The sequence below is a fragment of the Pleurodeles waltl genome, chromosome 3_1, assembly GCF_031143425.1.
Source record: "Pleurodeles waltl isolate 20211129_DDA chromosome 3_1, aPleWal1.hap1.20221129, whole genome shotgun sequence".
Taxonomy (NCBI): domain Eukaryota; kingdom Metazoa; phylum Chordata; class Amphibia; order Caudata; family Salamandridae; genus Pleurodeles; species Pleurodeles waltl.
The window spans coordinates 1,645,326,702-1,645,338,959 of record NC_090440.1 but is presented as its reverse complement, the minus strand read 5'-3'; the positions used below and the strand labels follow the sequence as shown (position 1 = coordinate 1,645,338,959).

The following is a 12,258-nucleotide window of genomic DNA, read 5'->3' as shown; positions in this document are numbered from 1 at the left end:
GGCTTGTAGTGAGTACCAAGGGGTACTTGCACCTTGCACCAGGCCCAGTTATCCCTTATTAGTGTATAGGGTGTCTAGCAGCTTAGGCTGATAGATAATGGTAGCTTAGCAAAGCAGCTCAGGCTGAACTAGGAGACGTGTGAAGCTACTACAGTACCACTTAGTGTCATATGCACAATATCATAAGAAAACACAATACACAGTTATACTAAAAATAAAGGTACTTTATTTTTATGACAATATGCCAAAGTATCTTAGAGTGTACCCTCAGTGAGAGGATAGGAAATATACACAAGATATATATACACAATAGCAAAAATATGCAGTATAGTCTTAGAAAACAGTGCAAACAATGTATAGTTACAATAGGATGCAATGGGGAAACATAGGGATAGGGGCAACACAAACCATATACTCCAGAAGTGGAATGCGAACCACGAATGGACCCCAAACCTATGTGACCTTGTAGAGGGTCGCTGGGACTATTAGAAAATAGTGAGAGTTAGCAAAATAACCCACCCCAAGACCCTGAAAAGTGAGTGCAAAGTGCACCAAAGTTCCCCTAAGGACAAAATAGTCGTGTTAGAGGGAGAATGCAAGGAAAACACAAATCAGCAATGCAACAACGATGGATTCCTGTCTGAAGGTACCTGTGGAACAAGGGGACCAAGTCCAAAAGTCACAAGCAGCTCGGAGATGGGCAGATGCCCAAGAAATGCCAGCGGTTGGTGCAAAGAAGCTCTTACTAGGCTGAAGAACTGTGAATACTGCAGGAACGACAAGGGCTAGAGACTTCCCCTTTGGAGGATGGATCCCCCACGCCTTAGAGAGTCGTGCAGAAGTGTTTTCCCGCCGGATGGACGCCAACAAGCCTTGCTACACGCAAATCGTGCGTTTGGCGTTTTTGGACGCTGCTGGGGCCCAGGAGGGACCAGGAGGTCGCAAATTGGACCTGCAGAGAGAGGGGACGTCGAGCAAGACAAAGAGCCCTCACTGAAGCAGGTAGCACCCGGAGAAGTGCCAGAAACAGGCACTACGAGGATGCGTGAAACGGTGCTCGCCGAAGTTGCACAAAGGAGTCCCACGTCGCCGGAGACCAACTTAGAAAGTCGTGCAATGCAGGTTAGAGTGCCGTGGACCCAGGCTTGGCTGTGCACACAGGATTTCCGCCGGAAGTGCACAGGGGCCGGAGAAGCTTGCAAAGTCGCGGTTCCCAGCAATGCAGCCCAGCGAGGTGAGGCAAGGACTTACCTCCACCAAACTTGGGCTGAAGAGTCACTGGACTGTGGGGGTCACTTGGACGGTGTCGCTGGATTCGAGGGACCTCGCTCGTCGTGCTGAGAGGAGACCCAAGGGACCGGTAATGCAGCTTTTTGGTGCCTGCGGTTGCAGGGGGAAGATTCCGTCGACCCACGGGAGATTTCTTCGGAGCTTCTGGTGCAGAGAGGAGGCAGACTACCCCCACAGCATGCACAAGCAGGAAAACAGTCGAGAAGGCGGCAGGATCAGCGTTACAGAGTTGCAGTAGTCGTCTTTGCTACTATGTTGCAGGTTTGCAGGCTTCCAGCGCGGTCAGCGGTCGATTCCTTATCAGAAGGTGAAGAGGGAGATGCAGAGGAACTCGGCTGAGCTCATGCATTCGTTATCTAAAGTTTCCCCAGAGACAGAGACCCTAAATAGCCAGAAAAGAGGGTTTGGCTACCTAGGAGAGAGGAAAGGCTACTAACACCTGAAGGAGCCTATCACAAGGAGTCTCTGACGTCACCTGGTGGCACTGGCCACTCAGAGCAGTCCAGTGTGCCAGCAGCACCTCTGTTTCCAAGATGGCAGAGGTCTGGAGCACACTGGAGGAGCTCTGGACACCTCCCAGGGGAGGTGCAGGTCAGGGGAGTGGTCACTCCCCTTTCCTTTGTCCAGTTTCGCGCCAGAGCAGGGGCTAAGGGGTCCCTGAACCGGTGTAGACTGGCTTATGCAGAATTGGGCACCTCTGTGCCCAACAAAGCATTTCCAGAGGCTGGGGGAGGCTACTCCTCCCCTGCCTTCACACCATTTTCCAAAGGGAGAGGGTGTCACACCCTCTCTCAGAGGAAGTTCTTTGTTCTGCCATCCTGGGCCAGGCCTGGCTGGACCCCAGGAGGGCAGCTGCCTGTCTGAGGGGTTGGCAGCAGCAGCAGCTGCAGTGAAACCCCAGGAAGGGCAGTTTGGCAGTACCAGGGTCTGTGCTACAGACCACTGGGATCATGGGATTGTGCCAACTATGCCAGGATGGCATAGAGGGGGCAATTCCATGATCATAGACATGTTACATGGCCATATTCGGAGTTACCATGGTGAAGCTACATATAGGTAGTGACCTATATGTAGTGCACGCGTGTAATTGTGTCCCCGCACTCACAAAGTTCAGTGAATTGGCTCTGAACAATGTGGGGGCACCTTGGCTAGTGCCAGGGTGCCCTCACACTAAGTAACTTTGCACCTAACCTTTACCAGGTAAAGGTTAGACATATAGGTGACTTATAAGTTACTTAAGTGCAGTGTAAAATGGCTGTGAAATAACGTGGACGTTATTTCACTCAGGCTGCAGTGGCAGGCCTGTGTAAGAATTGTCAGAGCTCCCTATGGGTGGCAAAAGAAATGCTGCAGCCCATAGGGATCTCCTGGAACCCCAATACCCTGGGTACCTCAGTACCATATACTAGGGAATTATAAGGGTGTTCCAGTAAGCCAATGTAAATTGGTAAAAATGGTCACTAGCCTGTCAGTGACAATTTGGAAAGAAATGAGAGAGCATAACCACTGAGGTTCTGATTAGCAGAGCCTCAGTGAGACAGTTAGTCACTACACAGGTAACACATTCAGGCACACTTATGAGCACTGGGGCCCTGGGTTACCAGGGTCCCAGTGACACATACAACTAAAACAACATATATACAGTGAAAAATGGGGGTAACATGCCAGGCAAGATGGTACTTTCCTACAGCATCGCCTTTATAATTCTGCAAGTGCCCCAGCCCCCACCTCCCTCCCAGACATCCGTCTGCAGCCTCAAGAGACCACGCTATTGCACGATGGCTCTCCCTGTAAACATACTCTCCCTAAATATAAAGGATCTTAACCAGCTTGTTCAACGTAGAGTTGCGGCTGATTACTGAAACAAATTGAAGGGGGACATCGTCCTCTTAAAAGAGACCCATTTGAAATCTATCCATGATCCAAAATGCTATAGCCCCTAGATTGTGGATAGTGGCCTCTCTCCAACCCCACAAAAAAAACAGAATTGGGGTTGTAACACGATAAGTCACATTTGCTCGAGTTAGAGCTATTAGAGTTGTAAATTTCGAATTGGAACTTTCTTGCCACACAAACTGAAAATAAAAAGTAAAAAAGTTTACGTAAGCTAGCCGATTCAAACCGCCGTCGTGAGCACAATGGATAGAAACAAAAGGAAAAAAAGTTTGCTCGCATTCAAAGTTATCAGCAATAGTGCAATTATCAATGTAATGGGGTCGATGGCCAAGGCGGTAACAAAACCGCCCTAAGGAGATACAAACGTAAAGCAGTTACTAACGAAAACAAAGTATTTTTGAAAGGCAAGCCCATGAGCAAGTGGTAGTGATGGACATGGTAAAAAGCCCAGGTACATACCACCACGTCGGAAAAGCAGTGCTTGCGTGCTGCTATACTCGACCTAAAAAAACTGATATCTCATTCATCACACACTTCCAACAAGGAAGGCAGATGACTCATTTCTAAGCTGAAACAAAAAGTGATCTGGAGATCTTTATTGTAAACATCTACGCTCCACATGACAATGCTACTGATTTTTGGAGGGACCTAGACAAACAGCTATCGGACCTTCCAGATAACTTAGGTGTGAACTTTTGTGGGGACTATAACTTGCGTACAGACGCTAACCTAGACAGAATATCAGCTCACAAATGTATTGGCAGTAAAGCACACAAACAAATGAAAATTTGATCTGTTAATAGGCTAGTAGACGTCCGGCGTCTTCAGAACCCCACTTGGAGTGACTACACCTATTCTTCGCCCCATCACTCATTCTCACAAATAAACAATATTATGATGAGCAACTCTCTGGTCTACCTTTCCCAATCACTGAAAATCGAGCCAATAGTGATCTCCGACCATGCTTGTGTCAGTCCAACTAACACTCAATGACCCTACTCCATCAGCTCGTCAGTAGTGCTTGAATGATGATCCCCTAGGCGATCCCAACAATAGGAAAGAGAGGGAGATGGCCATTGAAAACTTTCTCAAAGAAAACCACCCAAATGACACATCTTCTACAGACCAATGGGGTGCCCTCAAAGCAACATTAAGAGGGACACTGATCCACATTGCGTCTCTAAAAAAACAAGACCAATTCTAACTACCTCAAGGAATTAGATTTGACCATCCAAACCCTAAATACCCAACTTAGATAATCTAAAGGCTTTTCTATCTAATAAACATGCTGCACAATACCAATATAACCAAATCCTTAGCCAGAAGGCCCAGAAATGGATTGATGTGATGAGTGTGGGCAGGCTTTGCAATAACAAAGCAGAGAAATTGCTAGCCAATTACCTAAATAAAAAATAAATTAAAAAAAACAGCAAATCCCTTATGTGGGCCATAAAAAGTCCATAAGGTGGGGCGGGTGCGGTCACCAAAGGCATACTTCACTCCTTTAAACAGTTTTATGCAGAACTTTACAACTCCATTGCTCCCACCCACTTACCAAAATGAATGCAAACCTCCATTTTCCCGGAATACCACAACATGAATCCCTCACCATTAATAAACCCATTACAGAGGAAGAAATCATCTCGACTATACATTCTCTTAAAACTGGGAAAGCCCCAGGCCTAGATGGCAGAATTCTACAACACATTTGTAATTAAGTGACAGATCCCACCTTCACATAGTTTTCGGACAGTATGCCTCAACGGGCTGCATCTCCTGCTTGGCCATCAAAGATACTTTCTTAGTCATACCTAAGAAAGGCAAACGTTACTTAAATGTAAAAAATTACAGACCAACCTCCCTTATTAATATAGATGGCAAGATCTAGGCAAAGTCTATTGCCCGCAGATTCGAGTTGGTCATTCAGCAACTTGCAGACTTGCGGCGGGCAACATCAGTACATTCTGCCATGCCTTAGAAAGAGCCAAACTATCCCACTCACTAACAGCAGTCCCAGCTATAGATGCAGAAAAGTCCTTCAGGCCAGGGATTCCTGGCCTTTTTTACATGCCATTTTATACAGATACCACGTAGCAGAGGAATTTATCCCAATGATTATTGCCCTTTAGTCAGGCCCCACACACAGCAAGGGTTAGAGTCAATGGTCACTTATCCCAATCATTCACACTCTCACAAGGTCCTCGCCAAGGGTGCCCACTTTCACCCTTGCTCTTCCTACTGGTCATCGAACCAGTAATTTCCACCTTTCAGGGTAACCCAGATATTGCAGGTATTAGCTTCCCTCCAGGCAGATAAGTGGTAGCTGCTTATGCAGACAACATATTATTCACCGAAGAGGCCCCACATGCCATACCAATCATCATGAAAGAAATAGACAAATAATTACAGGCAGCGGGATATTCCTGTGATAAAGTTAAGATTGAGATATTCCTCTAAACGTGCACTGTACATCTGCTGTAATTGGTGACCTTGGCCTAAAGTGGCAGCCGACAGCCATCAAATATCCGGGCATGTGGTATACCTCTGATCTTAAACACTCTGTTGCACTCAATAAACAAAAAACGTTGCCCAAAATCAAAGAACTCCTTAACACATGGTCGGCAAAAATTATGGGGGAGTGTGGGAACGGTCAAGGTGTCTTGTCTTTCTGACTAACTTCACATCTAGCATGTTTCCAGTGGTCCTATCCCTCTCCTTTAAGATGATCAATAACACCATGCCCAGATTTATATGGAAATGGGGGAAAAAACGAGATTTCCATGAAAATCTTGAAGAGGAACAAATCCTCCAGGGTAATAAACATTACAGACTATCCCTGATTTCAAAAGGTATTCCTGATTTTCCAGGGTGCAAGGTGGCTGCGATCACAGGTAGCTAATCTCCCAACCCCCTTGGCTCAACATTGAAGCCAACCTTACCACCCTTAGTTCCACCCTCACAACTCACAATATCTAAAAATTCCCACTGGTACACTCCACGCAAATATTAATGGACACAGTTGCATCACTCCTACTGTTTGACAAATGCCTAGAAAAGACTACTCGGCTCATCCCTATCCTCCCTGCGGTTCAACACACAATTAAACTCGATGGTAAGACACTATTCTGGGATACTTTGGCTCAAAAAAGTATAAACATCATAAACAATCTAGGAATGCGTGCCAACCCTACCCCGTTCTCCACCTTGCAAAATTATATTTATTTACCCACTGTTGACTTTTACCAATTTCTAAAATTCAAAAGTGTGTTGAGTTAACTGAAACCCCCACACGAGCCAGCCCTCCCTGCACTGTTAGACACCCTTAACAGGAGAAGCCATACCACCCCTCACCTGTATAAACTCCTCAACACACCCAATGGACAGACTCTGAGATTATTTAACCAGAAATGGAAACTCCATACACAATCAGCAGGTGTTTCAAACCTGACTGAGACAGTATGGCAAAAGTCTGGACAACTCCCTTTCATGCCAAAATCACCCCCACCCTAGCACAGTCTAGATTCTGGTCCATCCACAAAGCGTACTGGGCCCCAGCCAGACTACACAAACTGGGGCTAAGAGATTCGATCACATGCTGATCGTGAGAGGAGGTTCTCACATGTAAGATGGCACTCCCACTGTGGATGAAGATCCAAGACTTGCTGCATCAGATCCCAGGAGTTAATGATTGACTCCAACAATTGTCTTACGACTACATGTCAACCCCTGTGCTGCTGAACTCGACCCACACTCCTCCTCACTAGTGGACCTCCTTCTCTCCCCGAGTACCAAAACAGTCCTAGATAATTCTAAATCCACATCTCCTAGCGCTTTTTGTAAGTGGTGGAGTTTACTATGCTCAGATGCATTGATAACACTCTGTACTGTAAGTTCCATGACTCCTCTGGCTCCAGAGGGCTTTGGGATGCCTTCAATAAATACTTACAGGAGAACAAACCCCCATAAACTCTCCCCTTTGGTACACTTCCCAGCTTAGGGCAATGCCCAGAATGTATCCTACAGTCAGTCTACCCCATCACAGTGTAGATGCTCCCTCCTTGCCTCCCTTTACTCCTACACCTCTCTTCTCTCTCTTTTCCCCCCCAATTACCCAGCGGACTCTCCCTGCGGTACACTCTGGACAGACCTACTTAACCGCAATTAGCTAGGCCTGCCATTCGCTCTATAAAACTACTGCCATGTCTACTCCATGATAGGAGCCGCTTTGCGAGCACTTCCTATGCTTTGACATGCCGTTGATTGCTTGTATATTTTCTCAGTTATATCATATAATCGGTGTCATTGCCTTTCTCTTTCCTCTGGCAACTGGAGTGTACTGCTTAGCTTTGATTTTTTGCCTTACTGTTTTGTATGAAATACAAAAAATCTGAACTAAAAAAAAAGACTTGGTAAGATGCTTCAGACTCTTTGAACACATTAAAATTATCCATCATGAGAAACTCCTTTTTTTTTTTTTTAGTATATCTGTATCAGAAAGGGCATTTCCTTTTCAGTTTTGTCATCAAACCTTCTCTGTTCCTGAGCTAAGGAGATTTTTTGACAGCGTGGATATTGGAGGGGCATTAATGTTTTAATCCCTCACAGAGCTGTCTAATTTTCCATCACTGTTTTGGGTGAAATATAAGTAAATAAACCACAAAGCTATTATTACAGGGTGATACCATGTTCTTACTCTCTTCACTAATGTACACCATCAGAGGATCCGTAAAAGCCATGCAGGAGCAAAGGTTTCATTGTAGTTTTTTTTTATTGTTATGTGCTCTTGATTGCCATTTAGAGGGCAGCCATGGGTAATATGAGAAACATCAAAGGGTTCAAATGTTGTTGCTAGGAAAGATTTCTATTGTGATTACCTAATGCTGCAGCTAGCATTTACAGCAAAGGCCTGTTTATTTGTTCGGAGATGACCATCTGGGGGCTGAAATCTCTCTAATCAGTTTAATGTTGAAGAATTTAAGCCAAATCCATACCTTAGACAGACCTTTTAAAATATATTTCAATATATAAAAACTATTGGATAATACTAAAACCTTCAGAGTTTTTTTAATAACTGCCACACTTCCAGAGTTGAGTTCTTCACTGAGATGACCACAAGAATAAATAAATATATACATATATTTAGAGAGAGAGAGAGCGTGAGAGAGAAAGAAAGAAAATATTTCATAATGGGTGGCTGTCCACCAGAACTGACAATTTAATAACATGTTTGAGCAATATGTTTGATATCTTGCAGCTGTAACTTAACTCGGCAGAATAGAAAAAAACTTTGATTTTAAATAAGAAAAACAGCACTGTAAAAGGTGAATTGTGCTTTAGAATCAGGATGGTAAAGTTTTGTGATCCTTGTTCATGGCGTAACATGTACAGGAATTATTTTTGAGGGGCACTGGATTTTCGGTTTAGTTATTTTCTTCCTTTATCCAGCTCTGTAAAGTGGTCATTTGCCCAAATGAAAACACATTTTTAAATAAATATTATGCTTTTTAATTTGATTGTAGACCTAAAGAAGTGGCCCTTTAGAGTGAAGAAACCGTATTTAAAGAATTTAGGAAGGTGCTCAGATTAGGTTCTGGTGCTTGTAGGAGCAGTATCCCTGAGCTGTGGTTGTGCGTTCATTTCCGAGTAATTCTTTTCCATCTTTGGAAATATGAGTTGCAGCATTGCAGAAGGCCACTATTCGCATCGGAGTAATTATTTTTCATCTTAGGAAATATGAGTTACAGCATTGCAGAAGGCTACCACTCACTTTAGAGACTTACCTTTAAAGACAAAAAACCTTTCTGGGTTGTCTGATGTGAGTAAACTCAAGTGTCAGATCCCAGGAGTCCATTTCAGCTACTGCCTTACAACCCTTTGTTTAGTATTTAGATAAGGTTAACTTTCTGTTTAAGAATTTCTAGGTGTAGTCTCATATATTGGCAGAGGCCACCTTCCATCCAGTTGTTCTCTCTAACAGCATATTTGTTTTACACACAATAAGTGCTCTGTTTATTTTTTTGGTTTTGCATTTAGCTTTTATCTTAGCACCAGGATACCTTGTAGGTTACAGTGCCCTCTATAAGTATTAACATATTTATAGTCTCCTGGTTTATGATTTGCAATCATCTTCTATAACGTGCATACTGTAAACATTTGTGTATATATGGACAGCTTATTTCCTACCTGATTGAACAGCTATGAAGAGGGAGGCTATTAGCAGGTAGGCCATACAGGAATAGATTGTGATTCTTTCTTTTGACAATATACTCAGTATCTTTTCACGTAACTATGTTATACTAATACAGCTTCTCCACGGGATTAATAATCCAGTTTTGTGATGCAACAGGTTTTCCAAGCACTGATCCCTGATATCATGTGACAGGAAGGCTGAGTTTTTTTTTGTTTTTTTTTCAGCTCGTGAGTTTTTTCTAGATATCGGCAAAATCTGGCTACTTTTATAGCACAAGCAGGCAGATAATAAAAAACATAAGTTGGCAATACAATACTTGTTATAGAAAAACTGTAATGTTACATTATTTCTGCCTTTTATTATACCTTTATCCCTCCCAGATTATTTTCTAATTCTTTGCCTGCCCTCCCCTTGGTGTTATCTCAACTGTTCCTGTCAGTCCAGCAATAAGTACATATTTGTAAAATTAGTTTTTTGCACAGGTAGTATCTGATTCAACATGGGAAGTCATTATTTTTCATGAGAACAGTTATACGTGCAGTGTGTTGGTATCATGTATATAGCCTTCAGTGGGAGAAAAAGAAGCTTTATTGAAAAACACACACAGCAAAACATGAGACTATATATAGGTAGAAATTGCTGAACAAGGTAAAAGTTTTGCATATTTTCCATATGTACCACTAAACTGAACTATTGTAAATACTCATTATTACTTAAAACCTGCATATTTACAGCAAAATAATATTTCCAAATTAGACTAATGTTTCATATTTCATTTTTAGACCTCTGTCTAGAATTGTAAATATTTGAAATTCCAAAAAAGGAACAGTATATGTAGCACTCCTGTACCACAAAAAAGTCAGGGTGTTTCAGAAAGAACGTACTGAAATTACCATGAGATAGGAAAATAGCATTAGGTTCCAGACACTTATTTGGTAAGTGTATAACATTAATCCATTGCGTGTCTAGACTATAACACAGATTTGCAAGAGGAAAAAGTCCAAAAAAGGAAATGGAAAAAAATTGGTTTTAGTTGTTTTCTAAATGAAAGGATGGATTTGTTCTTGTGACAATAAGCAAAGAGTTGCATGTGTTAATTGTGGTATCAGTTAAAGAACAATAAGCTTGTTGATATTCTACTTTTAATAGGCACGTTTTGTTGTTCTTAACATGTTTGAAAGTTGTGAAGTAGTTGATTGAAGTTAAGTGACTTACTATTCTATATTGTTGTGAAGCCTACTATAAACAGTCTAAAAATATTTTGTGGTGTTCTGCGTGGAAGAGCAGGCATTGTAGGTGTTTATGCATTAAGTGACTCATTATATTTCTTTTTAAGGCTTTGGGTGTTTGTAGCCAAAATGACCGTTCCACAATTAAGAAGAAAATTAAAGATATTAAGAAATCACAGGAAAAACTGGAAAAACGAGTTCAAAAGAAAGAAAAGGATGTTCAACGGAGAAGTGGCAAAGTTATAGTCACCGTAGAATCAAACTGTTAAATGTATTTAGTTGTATTTTTATTTGTCTTCAGCTTGTAGGGGTACAAAAGAACTGTATATGTATATAATTGTACAATGAAATGAAACACCTTATTTTGGTTTTATTTGTCAATTTCGTCATTTGTTAGAATGAAATTATTTGGTTTTAGTTTTGTTCATATTTGTGTATTAATTATATTGTGTATTTATTAATTGTTCTCCTTCAGCCTTCAGTTTTTTGTGGTCTCAAGACTGTAAAAACACTACTTCTGTTCAAGACTATAATGTGTTAAAGTGGGACATAATACTAAATGCCTTGTGTTGAAGAACTAGCTGTTACTTCGTCTCTGGTCAGATTAAATAAGGTACAGAAATGGTAGTTTGTACTACCTAATTTCAAACACTATCCCAGGTACTCCTTTTGACACGAGTAAATGTGCACCGTACATACATTTGAAATGTACTTTAAAGAGCTTAACTGAATCCTGTTTTAATGATTAACATATTTTAATATAATGGAACTTTATTAATAATATAGTTATCTCACTCCCTGGGTAACTTCCAATTGTAATGAAAGCTCATTTTCTAGAATTTTCTATGCTGTAGCAAATAATTATTGTGGTCTTTAACTTTTGCTGAGCAAAAAGCACTACATTGTTTCTGTAAGCTATACTCTACATAGGATCTCAGAACATGAGTTAAATATATAAATATACAATTTTAGTTTTATACATATTCTGCCTGAGAATACTTTTTTATACAATTATTTTCTACTGATGAGAAAACCCATTTTTTGGAAACCAAAATATTTTTTTACTAGTTTTGTAATTAGTTTTTCTGGACTGATCGTTTATCTCTGAGGGGGATTTATGTGAGCGTCCCTAAAGCACTGGTTTTGCACGTTGTTTTGTTCTTGTTTCTGGACTAATCCTTACAAAAAAGTACTTAATTTTTAATTAGGTTTTTATAACATCCTGCCAAGCAGATGGGTTTGTACCATGATGAAATGCTGCAAAAAAATATCGATGACTACCTACAATAAAATCTTACATTTTAATACTTCCTGATGAAGTCCTTTTAGTCTTAAAACTCTAATTTTCATCATACCACTTTACTAATTGGACCAATGTATCTTAGATATATGGTGTAACAAACATTTGTCTTTTGATTAAACGAGTGATTGTTTCAACAATAAGACATGTCTAAAGTGTGAATTATTTTTATAATAAATGTGAGAACGGTCTTTTTGGTCACTTTTCTTTAGCTCAACTTTTCTTTCTGCTGTTATTTTGCATAGCATATTATTTGTAGTAAACATGCTGAGTGTTTTATACTTGGGGAAGTCTTAACAAATTTTAACATCGGATACCCCATTTTTGATAGTTTTATCTAAATTCGATCTAAA

At 41.2% G+C, this 12,258-nt stretch overlaps 1 protein-coding gene across 4 annotated transcripts in view; it reads left to right on the top strand.

The window, feature by feature from the left end:
* Positions 1-12,048, top strand: part of LOC138285437 (neurabin-2-like) — a 464,888-nt gene extending 452,840 nt beyond the window's left edge. For 2 of the 4 annotated variants that reach the window (XM_069225350.1, XM_069225348.1), the window contains one exon: positions 10,713-12,048. In XM_069225350.1, the coding sequence (XP_069081451.1) occupies positions 10,713-10,874 (162 nt within the window). In that variant the 3' untranslated portion in view covers positions 10,875-12,048. The remainder of the gene's footprint in view (positions 1-10,712) is intronic. The other 2 variants (XM_069225349.1, XM_069225347.1) reach the window with 1 other exon arrangement.
* The last annotated feature ends 210 nt before the right edge of the window (positions 12,049-12,258 follow it).